Source organism: Arvicanthis niloticus, chromosome 10 (genome assembly GCF_011762505.2).
Source record: "Arvicanthis niloticus isolate mArvNil1 chromosome 10, mArvNil1.pat.X, whole genome shotgun sequence".
In the NCBI taxonomy this organism is placed as follows: domain Eukaryota; kingdom Metazoa; phylum Chordata; class Mammalia; order Rodentia; family Muridae; genus Arvicanthis; species Arvicanthis niloticus.
The window spans coordinates 28,997,631-29,021,869 of NC_047667.1; the positions used below are offsets into that span (position 1 = coordinate 28,997,631).

Genomic DNA, 24,239 nt, shown 5'->3' on the forward strand with positions numbered 1-24,239 from the left:
GTTGAAGTGGTTTAGTGACTAATGAGTTAACTGTTTGAAAATGAAGAGAAACAGATGTCTGGACGCCAACACAACAGACTCCAAGCCACTTCCTGGAATCTGTACTGGGAAAAGGACACCAAACTTTGAGAGGAAATCCTAGGTTTGGGTTGGAGTCTTTGAAGATGTTAATTAGCCAGATAGATGTAGCATTGTGAAACTCTAGATTACTTTATAGTAATGTTTAACATAGTGACTTTCTATAGACTTTTAAGGTTTTTAAAGCAAAAATGGAAGAGTTCTCTTATTTTGTATACTATACAAAGAAAATCCCAGCATTTAGAACCACATTTAATGTTTTATGAGACATCTCACTTTTCATAACCACAAGAAATAGACAGTTTTATTTGTATTAAAGGGTTATCTTTATTTCATGGAAATTGGATTGTAACAATTTTCACCTTTTCCTGAGAAGATTTTATTTTGATGAATGACTCCAAGTTCAATAAATTATATGTATAATTAGTGGCATGGTAACTCTGTTATTATGGTCATTGTAGAGTTTAAACATGTTGTTAAATCAGAAAGAATAACATTTAAAGAAGACTCTTAGGGATAGTTATTTCAGATTAGGACATAATGCATAATCATACATAATAGTACATATTATATATACTATATATAGTATATCTTTCAAAATAGTATATATTGACCTCAGTCACCTTGATTTTTATGTGTTAATTTAAACGTTTTAAAAATTGCAAATGTGAACTATTTATATACTATAAGCTTTTAGTTGTTGACTTTATTCTGATTATATTGTTCATGTATATGTTCTTATAGATAATACCACAGCAAATATTACATAGATAAATAGATAGATAGATAGATAGATAGATAGATAGACAGACAGACAGATAGATCCAAATACAAATACTTTTAGAAATAATAATCTTTACATTTGTAGAAGAGCCATTAATGAATGTTTAGTGGGTAATGGAACAAAAATTTAGTAATGTGCTTGTTCTGCCATATTCTTCTAACTAATGGCTTGTTGTATTTTGTATTTATTAGTAACAAAGGTAAAAAGATAAACTATGATTTCTTTATATTAGAGTGTAAATAATTATTAGTAAAAAATTGAGTACATTATATTGCTCTGATGATTCTCATGTTGATTTCTATATATCATCGTATTTTATATAGTAATTGCTAATTTAATACTTTCAAATAATCATTTTTAAACAAATGTATTTTTTTTACATTTTTTAAAAAAACTAAAGTTTTAATTTTTTTTCTATAGGTCTCACATATTTTGGGTTAACCGAAGTCTACCTTTATGGGGTTTACAGGTTATGTACAAGTTTATTTATTCCTATATTTTAGCATTCATTTATATTTCACATAAAAACACTATTGAGAAATATTCTGTTGATGATCAAGTTGTGTTTCTGTTGTGTCATAACTTCATGCACACCTTAGGTTTAAGCTAACATCTTGACTTATTTCTTGTTGTTTTCCCACTCTGCCTTTTGTGACTTTCCTCACAGTCTATATTAGCATTCTAAGAGTGTTAGAAGTTAAAAATTCAAAAGCATAAAGGAAGCAAATCAGTATCCTAACACTGCATGTTTCCCAAACTGCTTTCCAGGACTCATGTATCTCATTTAGGAGCAGCCAGGCACCACAGTTGTGGGTAATTTTTCCCTAATGGGATGTGGTAGATTCTAAATAAATGAATATATAAGCTTAGACACCACACAGATGATTGTGTAAAGAAAAAAAAAAGAAAGAAAATATGTTGTAGGTCCTCAGAGTTTCAAGAAAGAAAACCATATACAAGGGGAAAGCAACTCTGAATTATAGTCTAGTGTTCCATCTACTTTCCTAGCCTTAATTCTTGTTTTTACCAGACTTAGTGAACAGCATTATTTGTATAAGATCCTGTCAATTTCCCTTATACTAATGGTCTATAGATCATTTTTTACTTTCTAATATTTCTTTTTTGAAAGATTTGTTTATTTTATGTATGTAAGTACACTGTCACTCTCTTCAGACACACTAGACGAGGGCATTGGATTCCATTATGGATGGTTGTGAGCCACCATGTGATTGCTAGGAATTGAACTCAGGACCTCTGGAAGAGTAGTCAGTGCTCTTAATCACTGAGCCATCTCTCCAGCCCCCCTGATATTTCTTAAAAATGCAAATTAAATGGAAAATAGGATTCCTAACATAAGAAGACATGGAGGTTGCAGAAAAATGATGATTTATTGACTGTGTTCTATTTGTAGTACAGTGATATCTGGATCAGGAGTTTGATTGCTCTAAAATGGCATGCTGGTCCTTTCCACATTATTTATGGTAGTGAATGATTTTAAAATGCAGTGTGATTACATATACAGATAAAAATTAATATGCACACTTCATTTTTTGTTTAAGTGAATTTAATTATATCAGTGGTTCTTAACCTGTGGACTCTGAGCCCTTTGTCAAACCTTTATCTCCAAAAATATTTATATTATGATTCATAACAGTAGCAAAAGTATGATATTTAAGTATAAAGAAAAATAATTTTATGGTTGGGCATCACCACAACATAATGAGCTGTATTAAAGAAGTGCAGCATTATTAATTTGTGAACTACTGGTTTACATTGACATCGATTGCACTGTCAATTATTATAGAAATAATTAGTAGCAAATATTTTCCCAAATGTTAGAGGTTCATTGAAATATAGTCTCATAGTGTCTCTTGTAAGTCCTATATTATTGTGTAATTAAAACTAGAATAAATTAGCATTCTTTAAATTTATACATTTGCTTTTATTTAAATTAAAAATGTCTTTTATTTAATTTCAATACTATTCTGAGTAGTATGTAAAATAGCATGTTAGAATTTTCTAAAGATTATGTAATGGTATGCTATTAGAAAACATAGATAACTAAAATAGAGAATTTATGAAGAAATCAAAATATTCCTAAATTTCTATTATAAGCTTTCTATTACTACTGGCAAGTATCCATGATAGATTTTTCTGGGATTGCTAGGCATTCATCTGTTTTTATTGTGTTACTCTTTACTGTTCACTTAAATTTTAAAATTTTATTTTAGTAAGAAACAAATTAAATCTTGTAACTATTTCCTTTTGATTATAAAATAGCTTAAACCTCAATTATACAATAAATATAGTTGACATTTAAATCATTTTTGCATATTTTATTCTAATCTCCATTTTAAACTAATGAGGAGGTGGGATGTACAGTACAGTGGGAAAGCACTTGCCTAGAAAGTATGAGATCTTGAGTTTAATTTCTCAGCATCACAAAAGGACAACACTGTAATTAATCCACTAACTTAATAAGAAGCACACGACTAAAGAATAATTTCTGAGTTTCTCTGCTTATTTTTCTGCTCCAGTGTTTTCTGACAGTAACTGTAAAGATTTCATATGCCGCAGAGCACATAGAGAAAGAAGCTTGTTCAAATAACACAAAAACTAGCATTGCCAACCGTAAAAGCACAATTGGTCATGGGTTATTATGCAATCCTGAAGCATCCTGCATTGCTGAAATGGCCCATCTTTAGAAAATTTAGGGATTTTAGCATTACATATCATCCTAGGTGAAATAAAATGATTCAGCCTATTCAGGTTGACCCTTGTATTTGGTTTTCTGATGGGAAGCACTGATTTAACTTGTTTTCTTAACAAACTTAAAAAAAAAACAAATGTGAGTGATCATAATCTTTATGCATTTTGCACACTTTTGTCAGTATGAATATTCAACTTCCATTTTTATACCTATGACAATGAGTAAAAATTATTCATTAAGAACATATGAAATTATGAAAACTAAACTGTAATAAAGAAGGTAGTAAAATACTGTGTAGCTTTTCACCTACAAACTGAAGTTTATGTATACCATTTAGATTATATATATATATGTATTATATGCAAGTATTTATATTTGTATATACATGTACACACTCTCACATATTTGTGTATAGTTACTAGCACATAATAAAAGCATATCTTATTTACCTTGCATTTTCTCATAGGTCACAATTTACTTTTTAGGTCTCGGTGGCGTTGATAAGTCTATTTGAAACAATACTTCTTGGTTATCTCAGTTATAAGGTAAGATAGTCTAATTAGTTTTCTACTGTAGAACTAACTGCTAGCATTTACCAAGATTTCTTCTTTTTTTATTATTCATACTTGGGGATAAGGCAAGCTTTTCTTAAACCACTTTAATTATTCAGAGCCTCTCCAGTATGTGATAAAATGCTAGAGCAATATGGTAGGATTTTCCTTGGTGTCTTAGAAGTGCTTGCCTAATTCCTGTGTGCTCACTTACCCGTTACAGGCATGCTTCTATTGAGGCAGTGGAATGGTCCTCATTTTTATTGTTCTCAATTTCTTTTCTTAATTTATTAAAAAAAAGCAGAAGACAATTATGTCTTTTAGGAGCTATTTTAATAAATTATTTTAATTACTGGTGAAGTTGAGTTTAGTTAACACAGTTTATCAGGTATTTGTGAAGTGCTCCTGTTTAATCAACTCTACACTTTATGGCTCTTTTCTCAATGAGTTTCCAATCTACAAAGTGGCATAATTAGGGAAATTATACAGATAAGTATAATTTAAATAATAATGGAAGAAGCAATAAATGTGGTGGGTTGTGTCTTAGGATAAATAATTTTCAAAAATAGTCTAAGCACTTGTATCAGTAATTTTCATAAAGCAATATGAAAGGACATGGATGTTGCACTGATAAATTAGCAAAGGAGTACATATAATAATATGTATTTGAAGTGGAAGCATGACAAATGATAATATTTGGCTAAAATATGGATACCTTGTATGGCAACATAGAAAAAGGAATTATCAGAACCTCTGGGTAACACAACTCTAAATGACATCTCATAATAAAGACTCTGTGTTTGGGTGACAAACAAAACAGGATAAAGAAAAAGTCAATAGTGAAGTTGGGCATGGTTGTTCACCACTATAATTATAGGCTTTAGAGATAGAAACAGAAGGTCTAAAGAAGTAAAGGCATTCCACAAATGTGTTGCAAATCTTAAATTAGCCTGAGCTTCATGAGGCTATGTCCAGAAACTAAACAAACAAACAAACAAACAAACAAACAAATCCAAACCACAACAAACCTAATCAATAGATTAAAAGGACCATAGAGAGAATTAAGTTAGGTCAATTAAATTGTACTACCTGATGAAAAATTATGTAGGCAGAAGATAAATAAATGACAATCTGATTGGTTTTGATCAATGATAAAAAAGGAAACTAAAATGCCATTTTAAAAGTTTTTGAATTGAGATGACTGGAAACAATAAGAAGAATGTTGAAATTGTTATACAAGGGAAAAATCAATATAAGATCTAGATAGAATAGAATTGGCTTTGGAGATAATTCATGGTGGTGGACAGAGAGGCACGATGTGAAAACAGTTAAGAGTGAGGATCACCCAGTTTTCCCAGAGTCTAGACCAACAATCACAGAGTGTAACTGGGAGGGATCCATGGGTGACAGCAATGGCAGGGGAGGCCCTTGATCATGGAGAGGTTTGATGCCCTCGTGTAGGGGGATGCAGAAGCGATGGGGCAGGAGAGCGTGGGTAGGTGAGGGAACACCCTCATACAGGCAAAGCAGAGGGAAGAGGGCAGATGTGGGATGGGGGAGTTGGTGGAGGGGGTAACCTTGAAGTGGGATATCATTTGAGATGTAAACGCATGAAATGATTAATACAAAAAAAAAAAAAGAGTGAGGATTAAGACCTAGAAGATTCATTAAAACTCTAAGTTCATTTTCGAAGAGATGATAAAGGGGGTTAGGAAGTTCTCATGCAAAGAATAAATATGAAAGTAGCAGCCAAGGATTTGAGAGGTGGAGCTGACAACCTTGTAGGATTTAGAGGGTATAGACAATGACTGCAGCACAGAAAAGAAGGAAGAGTAGACAGTACTAATCACAAATAGCAACAAAAGTGTACAAGGGCCTAATTTTGGAAAGATCATTGTCTCCTATCCAATTTATTTACAATTTTCAAGGTGAAATTACCTTTCAAACCTACATTTTGATAATGTAATATTTACAAACTTAATGTTTCTTCTAGGTCAACTTCATTTCTATTTTAATTTTCATTAGTCTTATCTAAAATACCTAGAAGATTGCATCAATTTCTGAAAAGGTAAATCTGAATGAAATGTATGGAAATAAATTCGTAAGCATTAGATTATAGATTTTTTAAAATTACTTTTATCTTTTTACAGTCCAGTAAACCAGTCTCAATGGAGTACCATCAAGGGTAAAATTCATTTAATCTAGTATGTTGGCTGGATGGCACACGAACCTGCTAGAAGGATTGAGTGACTTAGGGATGTAGTGATGGAGACTATCTGCATTGCTTCAGTAGAGAAAATATAAGGAGGATAAAGAATGACAGAAGAAGAAATCTCATAAAGAGTAATGAAAACTAGACAAACTGAAATATTGACACTAACTGGGAGGAGAAAGCTGAAAGTCACACGTATTTAAATTACTTAGAATGTACTATCCCAGTAATATTCTGTATTGACAGAGGCAGAGACTTTTAATAACCCATGTGTCTGTCAGAGAATGTGAACTATAGGTTTGTCCTGATGAACAGACAACTCCAGATTCACAACTACCTAAAGGCAAATTAAACATGTTAGGATTTTTTTGTATGCTGTTTAACTTTCAGGCTGAGTGATAAATATTGAGTGTAAGGCATAGGAGGTTCATGTTTAACTAAGTAGACATGCAGACTTTTTGGATAAATCAGTAACATCTCCTTCACTTGTGCATGCTTAGTGCAGGTACCTAACAGCCAAATATTAATATTTATTTGTAAATATATGTATTTCCTTCATGTTTCAAATAAAATCAATATTAAAAGTTTTTTTTTCTGCTTTTCTAAACGGACTTCTAGCTCGGATTGAAAAAGTTCTTTAAAATATACAAAGATACTCAGGGTAATTTTCCTTTGCAGTTATATGATGATGACATTTATAATTAATTACTTTACATCATTAACATTGTAAGGCTTAGAAGGCAGGGCTTGATGATATATAATATTTCTATTCTGACACCATAAACTTTAATGGTTAGCTGGAGGAAAAATAGATGGTAAAGTGTAAGAAGTTACAATGAAGATAGAAAAGATTAAAAAGAATTTGTGACTGTAGAGTAAATTTCTCTTCATTATCTGCTTTTCCTCTTAGAATATTAGTTAAATTCATGAACTTTTTTTGACATAGCCAGCACAGTGTTGAGTCACTTCTTTGCAATGAACCAATTGATACCAATCAATAGCCTGTAAATAAGAATCTAAAATATGCTCATTTGTACCATGATTTTTAAAAGGTAGAAGATATACTTGCAAAATGTTGTTTAATTGCATTATAAATTTTATTTAACCCTCATATTATTTGATATGCAAACATCTAAAATATCACTACATATTCAGTTCCCATATATTTCTCATATATTTGTATAGGTTGTTATTTATATAGTTAATATTTAAAAACAAATACAGTGTTAAAAATATTTATACTCCCAATATGATTCTAAAATAAAAACAAAATAATTTTTAAAAATAAAAACAATGTTTAATATTTCATAGAGACAGAGAAGAAAATTAGCAAAATTTTAAATTCACACAAAATGAATTAAATATCCATTGCATGAACCTTATTTTCCCTTATTTAGAAGTGTAGGTCTGTGTTCATGCACTCCTTTCATTAATGTCTGTAGCTGCCCTCAGTACAAAATGATTGTCCAACTGTAATGTTTTTCTTCTTCTGCCACCATAAATATCCTGTAAGTCTTTATCAAATGCTTTCACAATAGATCTCCACTTATACATACATATTAAATATATCAAGAGGAAACAACAACAAACATCGACATGGTTTCCAAACCTCTAAAACCAAAAATTATGCATACTTAGAAGCTTTCATTAAGTCTTTGACCTTTTGTTCTATGATTATTCTAACAATCATTAATTCCGAGATGTTTATCACCATAATAACTTATTTAATAAAATGGTTAAGTACTTTTTAGATGGTAACAGGTATATCTAAAATCTTTGAATTGATTGTCATGCCTTGACATTTGATATTCACATATTGCTAATCATTTAATGCTATAATCTTTACTCTAGTATTTGAAATTTAAATTCAAAGAACATAAACTGTCATATTCTCTCATTATGTAAGCTAAGTGTTATTGTTTTTAATCCCTTGAGAATAAAATGTTTCACACATTCAAGGCTCAAGAAATATTGTAGAATCGGGGAAAGAAAGCTTGTAAGAGTCAGGAGATCAGGGACTTTGCTGTGAGATTGTGCCTCCTAATAATATCAGAAAGACAGTAAAGCCTCACGAAAAAGAATGCATATACATAAACTGAACAAGAGGATACTGAAGCACATGTGGAAAATCCCACAAGGCTTCAACTTTACACAATTAATTATAGGCAATTGAGAAAAACAAAGCAGGAACAGGAAGTGGTCCTCCCCAGGGAAGAAAACTCCAATTGATTGTCCGTAGCTAAACAATCATACATATAAAAGTAACATTATATGGACTCACCAGGTTATATTAAGAAATTTATATGTATATACAAATACTTACATGCTTGTGATAATAACTGATGATATAACTGAGGCCATGAATTTGACGAGTGCACAGGGCTCTATTCAAAGGATTAGAGGGAGGGAGGGGAAGTGAGAAATGTAATTAATATACTATTTCTAAAACAAAGAAACCCACAAGAAATACAATTATTATGTATAATTCCTAGGTTCAAACTGGGCTTTAGATGAACTAGATTGCCATATTTCTGCAACATTTATCTTGGTGATAATTCCAGTACATTTTCTGTCATGTATTTTGTTACAGTTTGACTAAGAACTGATATGACCATGGTAATCGAAATGGTTGGAATAAAATTTTTTTACATATTACTGAATTCTGCCAATAAGAGTAACCTAACGTTACACAGGTAGAATTGATAGCAGATTATAGAAGGAACAATTGCTTTTGTTTCTAACGTGAAAGTGAAATAAGTGTTTGATATGATTTCGAGAGGCATTTTGCTTGTCTTTGAATATTGTTTATAGTTTTCCGCATAGTGGCATTCCATCAGTACATGTTCTCTTTGTTTATCATAATTCAATTTTGTCCTGTGGATTCTTATGATGCAGGTCCACTAGGAATTCTTAATGGCCAGTGAAACTCATGGATACTTCTCATGTTTATGTATAATAACAATTTTAGGGAAGATAATTTATGTATGCATCACTTAGTTCAGAAGATAACCTGAGACCTGAGAATTAAGCAAACTGAATATAACTGAATATATGGGTTTATTTTTGGCCATAAACACATTATTCCTCTGTACAGCTTGACTATGAAAATGAGTCCTCAGTGGTGGGGAGTTCATTCGGTTCCTGAAGCACATGCACATGCACACACACACACACACACACACACACACACACACACACACACACCACAAATCCTGCTCCCCAACACAGACACAATGAATCCGCCATGGTGTGGCTGGCCTAATGTCTATTTAAGGACTGAATTCTTTGAAGTGCTTGTGTGAGATACTGATCAAAGCTTCTTGACCTGTGTTATGTTGACTCCACTGTGTGTGGTTTACATTTTCTTCTAATGTACTAGCTATATCAAAGTCTTTTGCGGGGGTCATGTCTTTCTTAGAGTGGCTGTGGTGACAGGGTGATGCAAGATCAAAAAAGCAAAATGCAACAAAAGGAAAATAAAACCCCTCAAATAATTTAATATGTAGAATAAAGTCAGGAACAAAGCCCACTTAAAGACTTGTATATAAAGCCACAAACTACGCCACATTTTATGGATCAAAAGTACTTGTGAAATGGAATAATCTTTAAAATATGGAGGATAGAAAGCTATGGAGATGGCTCAGTGATTAAGAATACTTGCTCTTCCAGAGGCCATTCGTTTGGTTTCTGTCACCCAAGTCACATGTCTCACCAAATCTCTGCGACTCCCACTACAGAAAATCTGATGTCTGTATTCTCCTTGGGCACTCATACTCAAGTGCAAACACATGCAGGCACATACATATGTAATTAACACTAAGTTAAAAAATAAAATCAGGATAAAGAGCTCATATACTTCAACTAGGAGAGTGCGTTTGTATCATAATAGTGCTTTTTCTTGTTAAAGGGCGTGAATAGTTGAAGCGTTTGTTTGCTTTTTTTTTAAATTTGGTGTTTTATTTATTTACATTTCAAATATTATCTACTTTCCCGGTTTCCCCTCCAGAACAGCCCTATCCCATCCCCCTCATCCTGCTTCTATGAGGGTACTCCCCCACTTACTCAACCACTCCTTCCTCTCAGCCCTGGGATTCTCCCTACAGTTAGGCATCAAGATACCACAGGAATGGAGTGTGAATGGAGTGAAGGTATACTTGGTATGTACATTGGCAATGTATATTTGGTAATATAGTGCAGGTATAGACAGTGTAGATAAACTTCAGTGAAACAAGATTGGATGGGCAACTGCCCATCCAATAATAAGAGGTTTGGCACTAGATGGAAATGAACCAACTGTAAATTAGAAAATTCTCATGCTCTATTTGCAAATCTTTATGCCTTGTTTATCTATTACGTTCATGTGGTGTGGCAAAGGATGATGTAATAGGATTGTTAAAGATTCTTGGCTTACCAGAAGAGAGCTCAATCAGGAATAAAACATAAATTTAGCTATCAGACATATTGTGTTTATGATTTCAAGAACTCAATATGGACTAGTGGATTAAGTTTTTGACACGAGTCAGAATTTCAAAGATGAGGTATTGATTTGGGCTAGAAAGAAAACGTCTGAAAGTCACTGGTTATTGTTCATTATAAGTTGTAGCTGAAACCTAGGCAAAAGTCCTGACGTGCAGATAGAAAATTTTAAATCTCTCTTCTAGAAAATTTTTGTTGAAAGTCATTTTCATGTCTGGTAATTTGTATTACCTACATTTTGGGAAGTTTTCAATTATAAAGTTTTTTTCAAGGGTTTTCAGTTTATGTTATTCACAAAATATATACTTCAGTTAAAAATTAAAACATTGTATTAAAGAAAAGAGACGGTGTATAAAGTACTTGTGATGCATTTATTTATGTTAGTACTTACTTTAGCCCCGCCAAGTACATAAATCAGCATGATTCTGGTTACACCCTCTTTTGTGGAAGAAATGCATCTTATCCAGAGGAAGAAATGTGAGCTCCACAAGTATAAAAAGACTGGCAGCTCCAGGGAGTTGTAAAATTTAATATGGATGAATCGGTGGGTGATTTTATAATGGAAAAAGGAGCATACTACAGACTAAACTGGTATTTAGAGTTAAAATGTAAATCTTCCTGCTACAGTATAGCTACAGGCTTGGATTTGATATTCTAGACAATGGAAACAGAAATTTAGAAAGAACACTGTGCCTAAAAATAAAACAGAATTCAGAAATGAATCTAGGCACATCAGAAGGCTGTTTTAAGACAACTTTAATGGTTCAGGGGAAATATCATCATTAAAAAATAAATTGTGTATTAAGCTGAGATGAATGTTAGAAGATAAATGTCCATGAACTAAGTTTGTCCAGTGTTTCACAGGAACAGGAAAAGTAATTGTAATTATCTTGTGTGATGATAGAAAAAAATTATTCATCCGTAATGTAAAAATATAACCTGCCATCAGTAAAAAAATGTTAAAACTGAAGTTTTTGAGACTTCTGAGTCAGTATCAGTATGAAAAATCTGGTCACCTTATACTTCTCTAAGTCAATGCATCCTTGCATCCTCCTGCTGGTTTATGCTAACTAGACAAAATTAGGAACTTATATACAATTGTGTAATGAAAGAAAAGTGTGTATTGTCCTCAGGTCAGATATCCCCTTATCATGGTTTTCTTTCTCAGTCCCATTTCCATTCTGTTTAACACCAACTAAATAGGTACCCCAGGGCAGAAGAAAGTCAAGAGGAACTGTGGTCAGTATCTCCACTACAATTTGGGATGACATCTTTTGGAATGATAAGGGCAAGCGCTTCCTCACTTTCTGTGATAGTTTCCAGTCATACACTTTGTGAGGGTAAACCACTCAAAATGAGACCAGTTTCCCTTTGTTTCTGTATCTAACGCCATTAAACTATTGTCTTATTATTAAAGAAACTGACTTGTTCTTAGCCTAGCTCTCCTTTTCTTTGCTTTCCTCATTTTCCCTCATGTGTTAGGCATGGGCTAAATATAGCCTCAAGTCTGCATGAAGCTAAGTGCTTCCTTTGAGTTCTTTTCACTTAGCCTGAAATTCTGAGAAAGGTTTCATTTAAGTGATAGCATTCAATCCAGAAAAGAGCTCCAGTTGCTCCCATTCCCCAGCTGCTCCTTACTGTGTTACACTGAATATAACATGACTGACATTTTTAACCTCTTAGCACCTAGGAAGTAGATGATGTAGCACAACGCTTTGGGGATACGGGCATACTTATACCACTGTAATGAAATGAAATATTGAACCCTCAAGAATATTGACAACTTTTCATGTATATCTAGTGTTATATGATAACTGGAAAATGTAGGCCATTCAGATTACTGATAGTTTTTCCAGTGCATAGATCTCTTCATACATTAAATTGTTTAAGGACAGTCTGAGAATTTGCTATGAGATATAGTACTGGTCTGTAAGACTAGGTATTTCACAAAAAGGTGTCTCTGTTATACTGGTCTGAAGTGTGAAAATCCTGTTAGGTAGCTTGATTGATTTGTCTTATTTAAGGTCCCGTGTGTGTTGGTTCACATTATAGTGAGAGAACGAGCATTGGAAAGTGCAATGTTAAGACAAAAAGCCAGAGATATTTACATGTTTCTCTCATTGTGAAAAACCTGCCCCTGATGGAACTCAATAGGATCCCACAAAGGCGATATTATTTTCCTTCAAAGTCAATCCTCCTTAGCCAAGGCCTGACTCATTTCTTCCCTAAGGCTCTGTACAGAAGATCCAGCTTCCAATACAAGGCAAGAGTATTCAGACTATACCCAGACCGTAAGAATCAAGGTCACTTTAATGGACACCTTTGTCATCTGCATAATCTGAAGGTTTCCACATCAAAATCTCTGTGACTGTTTTAATATTGTCATAGCCTTTCTTGAAATTGTTAAGAGGCCCCATATATTTATTATTCACTGAGCTCTGACAATTATGTATTTAGTTCTTATTAATTTCAAAGTGGGGATTAGAAGAATAGAATATATGTAATTAAATGATGTTTTAATTTTTTTATTAAGGTTAAAAATAATGCTAGTTAACAAACTCATAACTAGATTTACAAAAGACCTAAAATACCTTACAAGGAGCTAGAATACTTGTGATAGTGGATAGAATACTTGTGATAAATTATGGCGATTTATTCTAGGATCTTGTTAGAATACTTTCCTTATTAGTAACTTGTTTTAGGGCCTATTACAGGATAAATCTTATATACACTATGCCCGGTCTACTTTGCATACTTACTTTAGTTCTACCATTACAAAACCATAAAGCATAATTCTGCTTAAATTAGTTTATGAGTCATTGCTACATTCATATACAGATTCAATAACATGTTAATAAAAGTGTTGGTATTACTAGAGAAATTCTGAGTGCTAGTATTTCTCTGACATTTGCTTTTATTCAACATTTATAGGGAAATATCTGGGAACAGATTTTACGAATTCCATTCATCTTGGAAATAATCAATGCAGTCCCCTTCATCATCTCTGTAAGTATTAACATCTTACAAAGGATTATTTGTCAGTAGATTTAAATAAATTTTCTATGTCTAAATACTTCTACATAATATAAGCTAAAAGGCATGGATTCAGACTTTGAATAGAATCTGGCTCCTTAAAAAAAAGAATAAAGTCAATATGATGACTGAATTGTATAGTTAAGTGAAATCTAGTATGTTTCAGTACAATATCTAATGAAACCTACTATAGAATTATTCAGCACTGAGGTATCATTTGAGCAAATGCCAATATTATTAAAGATCCTCAAAATTATATTACTTATATTGTGGAAGTTTAAAGATAGAAACTCACAGCATGAGATATTTTTCAGAGTATTCATACTGAGGGCATGTTCATATCTAGTTTGTCTATGGAATTTACCCAGTTTGGTTCTTCACTAGAGCCAAATGGCCAGTACCTCCTCAAAGTACTGTTTCCCTTGTAAGAATCCTATGCAACAGTCACTCTGTTCCACTGTCATCCCATATGTATGTAACCCTGAAGATCCCACTCATAAAATTAGGTTCTAGTATCAATTTTCTATAACAATCATGTTTGAAATTAGGGGTCTTTGGACTTTACTTGAAAAAAAGAGAAAATAAGACATTATTATTTGAAGCTGTTTCCCACTTCTTATATTTTAATTTGAGTGACTTATCTACAGAGAGAGCTGGAACTAGATTCAATGAAAAGCTAACTAAATATAAATTCAAGTGACTGTAATTTCTCAACATGATTTAAATTGGTTGAGTCTTAAGACAGTGATATGTTATAAAAGATAGCCTTGTAATTCGTCACCACCTCAGGTAGAGGAATAGCAATGTAAAAAAAACACACGATAAGACTTAATAATGGAATCAGCATGGCTATGTCTGACATCTGTGAAGCTTCTTACTTTATGCGCCTGTAATAATTTCCCCAAGAAAGACTTTAGCAACGAGTAAAAGACTATTCATTAGTGTTGATTTTAAAGTATTTGGTGCTGTTTTAAATATTTTCTTTATTTTATTAAGTTTTATTCAGTTTTATGTTTCTTTTTTATGTGCTTGATATAATTTCTTTCTGTGAGAAAAAAGTTTAGATTTTTTTTTGCTTATTTTTCAGATATTCTGGCCTACTTTGAGAAATCTATTTGTTCCAGTTTTTCTAAATTGTTGGCTTGCCAAACATGCCTTGGAAAATATGATTGTAAGTAATAGCAGTAAAGTTTAAAGCTAAAATATGTTAAGGTCTACTATGTTTTACTAATTCTCAGTGTTTGACTATTTGGCTTCTAATCTTGCATTTTGACATTCTGTCTACTCTTGGAAATTTACATAATATGCAGAATTTGTTCAGTTATAGTTATTGAAATTTCAAATGTTTTCATTTTTAACCTTTCACCATAATCCACTGTTTTAAATAGTTTTATTTAAATATTTAGTGGTAAACTACTGTTCCATACTTATGTACTAGATAACATACATAGTTAAATATATACATAGTCAATAACAATTAAGTGATGAATCCACTATATTCTACTAAGACTCCAACTCTAGTATGCCTGGATTCCCTAGGTATGCACCAGTTCAGTTATGAGTAAATGAAATGGTTTAGATTTTTTTTCTGATGTTATCAATTCAACACCCACCTGCTGTCTACACAGCAAACTGCTGTTTGAAACAGTTTTCTATGAAGAGCAGCTCCCTTCACATTTAAGGCTATCTGTTTATGCATATGCAGTTCATGGTTCATAAGCCTTTGTTTTCATGGCTCAGTGTTGCTTTTGTCTATTATTAATTGTGAATAATTTCAAGTTTTGTGAATACATGGGGGTTTGTTAGACCTTTTCAGAGTGAGGAGAGTGATTTGTTATCATTGTCACTGGTTGTTTGGTGTTGAGCTGGGTGGCAGTTCTTATGAAGAGGGGTTGAGATGTAGAAATACACACAAAATACACAGCTCTGCTGTAGCCACAGTCTACATCAAACACTACTCTTTGGAAAGAATCATTTATACCTATGACGTGAAAGCATTCTCCATAGTTCTCAGTACTTTTCAGACAAGACATAAGGCGTTCATTAATTCATCATTCATTGTACAAATTCTAATAAGTGTCTGAAATAAGGCACTTTGCTGTGCCCAGTATCTGATGAAAAGCAAATTAAGGAGAGGCTTATTTGGTTTACTCTTACAAGGCACACAGAGCATCACAGCAGGGAAGGCATTGCAGCAACAGCTGGAGGGCTGATCACATCCTATTTTGGAGTCAGGGACTCAAACAGTGAGCAGGAGAGGGACCAGACATTAAAATCCCAGGGTTTACCACAAAGCTTCACCTGCCAAAGTTCTCATAACCCTCTAAAACACTACCACCTGCTGAGCACCAAGCATGCAAACACATGAGACTTTGGAACATTTTATATTCAAACTACAACATTCTTTCTTTTCTTTCTTTGTGAACTACATAGGCTCTCTTGGCCTCATCATCAACATATCTCTCTCTCTCTCTCTCTCTCTCTCTCTCTCTCTATATATATATATATATATATATATATATATATATATATATATATATATAAAATTTGGAATTATATATATGGAATATATATATATGTATATATATATATTCCATATATATAATTCCAAAAGTCCATGTTTGTTATAATTCCAACACTGCTCAAACTCCAAACTCTTTTCTGAACTCCAAAGCAATTAATCCACCGTGAGTCCATGAAAAAAAAATGTTAGGCATTTCAAACATACAAGGTCAGACTAAGTATTTCTATAACTAAAGAGTTATGGTCATAGCAAGGACATAGTTACCTCAGTAAGACTAAACCTAGCAGGAAAAGGGTGAAATCCTGGAACTATATAGGCAACACCTGAGGTTTGTGCTGTAATTTGCTTAGTACAAATAATAATTCTGATATCAATAGCTACTACCTGTAGCACACATAACCTATTTCCTATTTCCTATTTCTTGTGAAAAATCGGTCTCTGGAAATAGAGCGTAGAGAATGTCAAAGAAAGATCTTATAGGGAAGACAATTTAGAAATTTTGCTCAGGTTCATTTACAAGGAAAAATAAGCTAAGGGATGGGAAGCTAGGAATTCTCAGAGCCTTGGGCACCACACCACCGGAGGTAGCCATCTTGGATAACTCTTTACAATCAAACTCTTAATAAGGCCGATTGCAAGTCAACCAACCACCAGCAGCAGTAGGCCCAAATCCTGTCCTGACAAACCCTAAACCAGTGTTGACTCTCAGTTCCAGAACTTCTCCCAAACAACCAGAACCAGCCAATCCCCTCTGGTCAATGATGTTAAAATTTTAAAATACTGAATGTTTACAATCCCAAACTTACCACCTCTTCTTGGTTGTGTTATAATGCTAGTTCTCCCCCGCCACCCCCCCCCACTTTTATGAAGGCATTGGGTTAATAGCTGAGTATAATATTTTTGAAAGGGACTCTGCCTGTAGATGGTACAAGAAGGTCCATCTTTAACCCTCCAGACTATATCAGGACAGTGTCACATCAACACTATTGCAATCTGACCATTCCCATAGTTCCTTCCCAATGGATTATGCCTTCAAAACAGGCATGGTGGGCCTGTTCAATGGGACTGACCTCTTGAGTGCATGGAAAAAATTTCAATTCCTCTACCCTGAGAGGGTCCTGTATTTTGGTTCAGTTAGTGCCCCTCATAACCTATTATTTGAAAGAAGGAGTGCTAAGAGCTTTAGTAGGACACATTGAGAGGGACGTTAGGAGATAGAAGAGATGACCCATCTCTGTAATCTTAGCTTTAATTCCAGGGGCTGGACTAGCACTGGAATAGCTGCACTAACATTACAAGAGAAGAATTACAATAGTTCAGAGGCAGACATAGATGAGGACATTCAGTGCCTAGAAAAATCCATCTTTTACTGGGAGCACAATGTAGACTCTCTGGCTAAAGTGGTGTTACAAAACAGGCTAGGATTGGACTTAATGTTCCTACAACAGGAAGGACTATATGCTGCTTTACATGTTTCTATTTCAACCATTCTGGAATTATTTGAGAAATATTGGCTAAAGTTTAGAAAATTATAGACTGATGACGGAGGAACAGGAAGATTCCAAAATTTGGTACCACTCTCCCAGGTTACCAACTCTTATTTTTATTCCCATGGAACCCTAATTATTCTTTTACTTCTCCTTACTTTTGGATCATATGTTACAAACAAAATTTTACAATATATAAAACAGAGATTGGGAACTATTTGATGCGATAAGATCACATTATCAACAAATTAGTATAGATAATGCAGAACTCAAGTTGCCTAAGATTGACCTCGAAAGCAACTAGTAGAAAGGGGAATGAAGAAGCCAAAGTAGCAGGATAGACTCCATCTTGCTTTCCAAACTCCATTTTAAGTTGCTTGTTCTCAGAGTAACACAGCCTCCAGTCTTGGGTTCTGGGAAAGATAACACATAGTGTTCTCAGCATTTGAAAATAGACATAGCAGTTGTGGCTAGCTCACAATAACAGGATAAACTGGTCACAATAACATGATGAGTTAAGAAAACATGAGTCATTCCCAGGTCAAGATGTCTCTTCTAGATGTGCGGTCTCTCCTTGTGGTTTGAACATAAGCTATTCTCCAATCAGTTTGAAGGCCAACATTCCTTTACCCACTTACCCAATCATGTAACTAACTGCACTAACATTACACAAGAAGAATTACAATAGTTCAAAGGGAGACATAGATGAGGACATTCATCACCTAGAGAAACCCATCTTTTATTTGGAGCGCAACATAGACTCTCTGGCTAAAGTGGTGTTACAGAATAGGCTGGGATTGGACTTAATGTTCCTACAACAGGAAGGACTATATGCTTCTTGAAAACCCCTGCTTGCAACTTTTTCCGTATATGAACCCTAATTAACTAGACCTGGGTGTCATTTTTCTAACCTGTTGCATGAGGAAGTTTTGTGACCTGAATCCAAACTCGAATAAAGACTCTCATGTGCTTGTATTAGAGTTGTGGTCACTGGTGGTCTCTTGTGGGTCTCATGATCTAGGCATAACAAAGCTTTATATAAACACCTGAGGTTTGTGATGTAATTAGCTCAATTCAAGCAATAATCCTGACATCCATAGCTACTACCTGTAGGACACATAACTTACTCTTTCCTCTTTCTTGAACTGGTCATTACACGCCTACAGTTTTTCTTAGCAGACATCTGAGCATCTGCTATCTTTTACATCCCACTTTCTCCACTGCAATCTAGACCTTGCCTTCACTTCAGTTGCCTTTCATGGAATCCTTGCAAGTACAGCATTCCTGCCATGCATTTCCTGGCCTCAGTAACTATTTAAAACCAGAGTTTGCGGTTATGTGACCTCCTATGTCTGGTGTGTTTCATGATGGCAAACCAGTACTACTTATGAGTACTGCTGCCAATATGAGTATGAGGCTGCCAATTTGTGCCTCCTCCAAGATAAGGAAGCAGCTGCTTTGTGTGCTGACCCTGGAGAGAGTTTTTGGTTGCTTTTTGTGGTGCTAATCTGTTTAGCAGTTACAGCTGCTTTTCAGCAGCCTAGCCTTCAACTCTAAGTTCAGTTCTTTCACAATCAAATGACAAATTAAAAACTAATAATACATCTTTCTGCTCCAGTTGTTGCTCTTTCTTGATGAAACCTGTACAATAACAGTCAATATTACTACACTGTCACCACCTGTATATTATCATGTCTTGCACTTTCCTCTGTTAAACACATTGGTCTATTAATTTAAAATTCAACCTCATTAAAATTATCAGGGCATAAGCAACAGGCTTCTAGATTTGCTTTCAGAATACCACATCAATACCTCCAGCCCTGTTTTCTATGAAATTCTTGTTCCCCTGTGAAGTACTGTAAGTTGAGCTTCTGTTCTTCACCACTGCCACCAGAAAAGCCCATTAAATTCTGCTTAAAATATTTTAGATGTTTTTTGGCCCAGAACTCAAGGCTATTCCACATTTGTTTGTAAACTAGTACAAAGCCATTTATATACACATTATCTTATTTATCACAGTAACAAAACAACTTTTTCTATTTGTTTATTTTATTGATACTGTGATCAAACACCTAATACAAAGTAGATTAATGAAGAAAGAATTTATTTGACTTATAGTTCTTGAAACTATTCCATCAAGATGTGGCAGGCATTACATGATTTGTAACATTGTTTTTGTAGTCAGTAGTCAGGGAGTGAACAGGAAATGGGATGAAGCTATAAGTCTGAAGGTCCCAAGTGATTGATTTCTTCAGCAAGGATTTATACTCTATGGATTCCACTACATGTCTGGAAAGATGGATTAATGGGTAAAGACTCATACCATCAAGCTTGACAACTTGACTTCTGTCCATGTGGTTGAAGGAGAGACTGAACTCCTGCAAGTTGTCCTCCAACTTTCACACAAGGTCCATGATACATACACACATGTACTTTGAGCGAGGTCATAGTATTCCATGTGCACACACATGTACACATACACCTTTAACACACATAAGATATGCATTTTAAATACAAGAATAAGGTTTTCACAACTTTTGAGATTAGTGTACCAGCTAGAGACCAAATGTTGAAACACATCTATCTCCACAGCAGACCTACTGAATACTAGGGACTTTAATGGGCATTTGATTTAATTTCTCTGATAATGTCTTTATCTTAAAAGAAGGTAATTTAGTTGCAAACTTCCTGTGAAAATAATCACACAAATATAAGCATAAGACATGCATGGTATTGTATCTTTTGTGTGTAACATTTAGTAATATTTATTACATTTCTTGGAAAATTACACTTGTTAGCATTAACACTGTTTTTTTCATTCAAATGACCTTTAAGCAGATATTATGTCAGAAGCTTTTGCCAGAGAATTATTAGAATAGCATTTGAGCGTTTACAGCAGATGAATGTTTCTAAATCCGTATCTGAAGTAAGCCCACATTTCTCAGGAAAGCACATGGCTAATGGTGGCAAAGGGTGGGCGAACATGGGATGTGGAGCAGCCCCTGCTGTTTTCCTTGACCCTAAGAATAACCATTTGACTGAATAAATTAGTAATGAAAAAAAAAAAACTGCTTCCAGAATCAAATAAATCTTTGTGCAGTGCTATGTAATTAGCTGTTGAAAAAAAAGTCAGGAACTCTTAGTATTGCAGAGAAACAGACCATTTACAGTGTTACTTTAGGCCTCACATGCCACTGCAGTCCTGTAGCTTGCTTTTTCAGCTCTCACTGGATGCTAAAGTCCTGATTGTTTTTCTGATCATTACCTCCTCTGCTCTAGGATTCTAAAGAAGGAAAGATGAAATTGTGGCCAATAAACATAGGTATTTGTTTTAATAACAGTCTTGGATAGTTTTGGTTTAATATACCACAGAAAACTACAGTGACGAGCTGAGCCTGTTTGCTCAGGAACATTCATTTCTCATACGTCCACAATTGTAAAATGGATAAGAGTGAATTCTTAAAAATTTGAGATTAACAGAAAATTGCAAGAAAAATATTGAACAATCTAAACTATGTCATATGAACTTAATATTTTAACTATTTCTATGCTTTAATAACTTTTTACATGCCTACAAATCATATGTCATATTACCCAATTCAATTTTTATTTGAAATTGTCACACACTAGTATGTAGTTGATAAATTGCTTTGTTATTAATATTTCATTTTAAAAACATTTAATCAATATTTCTAAAACTATTATTTAGACACATCAGATTTGAACTATTATTATTTTGCACATTTTATTTTAATAGTGCTAAATATTCTTAATTTATTTAACAAATACAATTTTACAATATATATAAGAATATGTAACTACAAGTGTCCATTTCTGCTGGTTTTAAATGATTAAATTCTGATTTTTTTAAGAAACAACTTACTTCATGAATGTATATAGACCTGATTAGAAATGATATGCTTCGGCATATTGATCTATATTACCAAGTTGATTTCCAAAACCGTATATTGTCTTGGGAGAACTACATGTGTCTGTTCAACATATAATATATGAGATAATTATATATCTTAATTCATATTTATTTTAAAATTAGTACTACTGTAAAAACTACTAATATTTGTTCATGGTCAGATGTTTGCTTTCCTGTATTAAAGGCTCCTTTTATTATTGTGATTGTTTATTAGTGAGTTTTAATTTTACTTCCCGTTACCATTTTCTGCTTCCTTTACTGAAAAATATTTTTCTGAAATTTTGCATTTTTTTTTCTGAAATTTGCATTTTTGAGAAGTCATTACCATTTAAAGAGTTGTTTATCTAGTTTTTGTTTGTTTGTTTTGTTTTTGTTTGAGATGGCCTTTGGCTATATAGCCCAACCTGAGTTTGAACTCACAATTTCCGTTTCTTAGGCTCTTGCGTACTAAGGGTATAGCCTGCACCATCATACAGTACATGGCGTGCCTGGAATTAATAACTGCAACATGTATTCTGCAAAGCAAATGGGCTGAAATTTAGTGCTTTATAATAAAGTCATTTCCATACTCCATCTTTGTAATATGAATTGCACCATAAATTATGTCTAGATCCATGTAAAATGAAAATATACTTCTAAGTTCATTTAAATATATAAAATTATGTATAGTGGATACTTGACAATTAGTCTCAAGTATATTCAGTATTTATCAAAATTTATAATATGCTTCTCTTTTATTCTAGAATGATCTTCATAGAGCCATTCAGCGTACACAGTCTGCAATGTTTAATCAAGTTTTGATTTTGATATCTACATTACTATGCCTTATTTTTACTTGGTAAGACCATATATATATATCCCCTCTTATTTTTTTTATATTTTTAAATTTTTTGGGGGGGGGAACTGTATTATAAATTAGCTTCATCAATATTTGGCTCTTATAAAGATAAGCTTTACCGTAATACATATAAAGGTCATCTACAGGATTAAAATGAAATTTTTTCTTAGTTTTACAGATAAAACAGGAGAAAGCACATGTATCATGTGACTTTGGGGTTTACTGAAACTTTGACATTTTCTCAAAGGTAAATAGCTAAGTCACAAAAATTGGCCCATATAGAATGGTTGTCAAACACTCATTTTTTTCTTCAAATCATTGACATACAGGCAGCCTCCTCCCTCTGTTTTCTTCAGACCAGAAACACTCTTGAAGCTGTTCTTAATATCTATCACTTGCCATATACACCTCTGTGTCTGCACAGTGTTTTACTGAGGGACCTGCTGGAATGCATTGCTAAAGAAGGAGCCTTTTATTGGACTAAAAGGAAGAGCTAAAGAGAGAATGTCTTATTACTGTGTAGAAGCATTACCTGTCAATCAAAAGCTGTTGGCCTATTAGCTGAGGCAGGAAATAGAAGGTGAGATTTCACATAGACAATTAAAATTCAGATAAAGACTAAAGAGCTGGAGTTTCACCCCGAACTCTGAGGAATTTGAACACGTGAAACCAAGGAGAGGTAACCAACCATATAGCTAGAATAAACATAGAAGGCAGACAAAGACTAGAATGGACAAGTTATATAAGTTACAAGCTAGTCGGGAAACGAGCCAAAGCACATGGCCTAGGCATTTATTCATAAATAATTAAGTCTCAGAGTCATTATTTTGGGAACAAAGGGGCAGAGTGAAAAGGCACTTGTTACAAAGCAGTGGCAAAACTCTTGGCATTGCACTATAGGCCTGGCACTTTGGTTTATTATGACTAAGTTATTTTCTCTTTTAGAATTAATACTTAATATTGCAGAGTGTTCCAATATGAAATTGTATGTTATGTGTTTGGATTTAGGTATATCTTTTGCAAGAGCTAAAAAGGTCAAAAAATTAGTGGAATCGTGTTTGCTTTACAGAAGATATAGACGCTGCCTGTATTTCTCTGTAAGCTCTGAGGCCTATTTAGAATGAGAAATAGCAAATTTGGAGTTAGGAACAATCAATCAAAACATACACAGGTACATCTGCTAGATTTAAACATTACTATAGATGTATGTATGCACAGATTGGTGTGTGTGTATATATATATATATATATATACACAAATATATATGTATATATATATATATATATATGGGAAGAGAGAGAGAGAGACACACACAGAGAGAGAGAGAGAGAGGGAGGGAGAGAGAGCTAATGAGCTATTTTGTATTAATAGTATGTGGTTAATACTAAATTGATCTTAAATATGTTTATTGTAGACTTCCATGCTTTAAAGGGAATACAATATATTTAACAATTAATTATAACTTTTTAAATGATGTTTTTAACTGTTCACAAACAGCATTCTTGATTCTCTTGACAAATATCTAACTGCATAAATAAAATCTATAGAAATCCTAAAGGTGATTCTATCATACAGTATTGAAAGCTCTATTAAATTAAGTGATTTCTGAAGCACT

At 33.5% G+C, this 24,239-nt stretch overlaps 1 protein-coding gene across 4 annotated transcripts in view; it reads left to right on the forward strand.

Annotated features, from left to right (window-relative positions):
- Positions 1-24,239, forward strand: part of Kcnt2 (potassium sodium-activated channel subfamily T member 2) — a 332,481-nt gene that overhangs the window by 102,178 nt on the left and 206,064 nt on the right. For all 4 annotated transcript variants that reach the window (XM_076941300.1, XM_076941299.1, XM_034513149.2 and 1 more), the window contains exons 4-8: positions 1,283-1,331; positions 4,058-4,117; positions 13,743-13,817; positions 14,932-15,015; positions 22,530-22,624. In XM_076941300.1, coding sequence (XP_076797415.1) covers positions 1,283-1,331; positions 4,058-4,117; positions 13,743-13,817; positions 14,932-15,015; positions 22,530-22,624 — 363 coding nt within the window. The remainder of the gene's footprint in view (positions 1-1,282; positions 1,332-4,057; positions 4,118-13,742; positions 13,818-14,931; positions 15,016-22,529; positions 22,625-24,239) is intronic.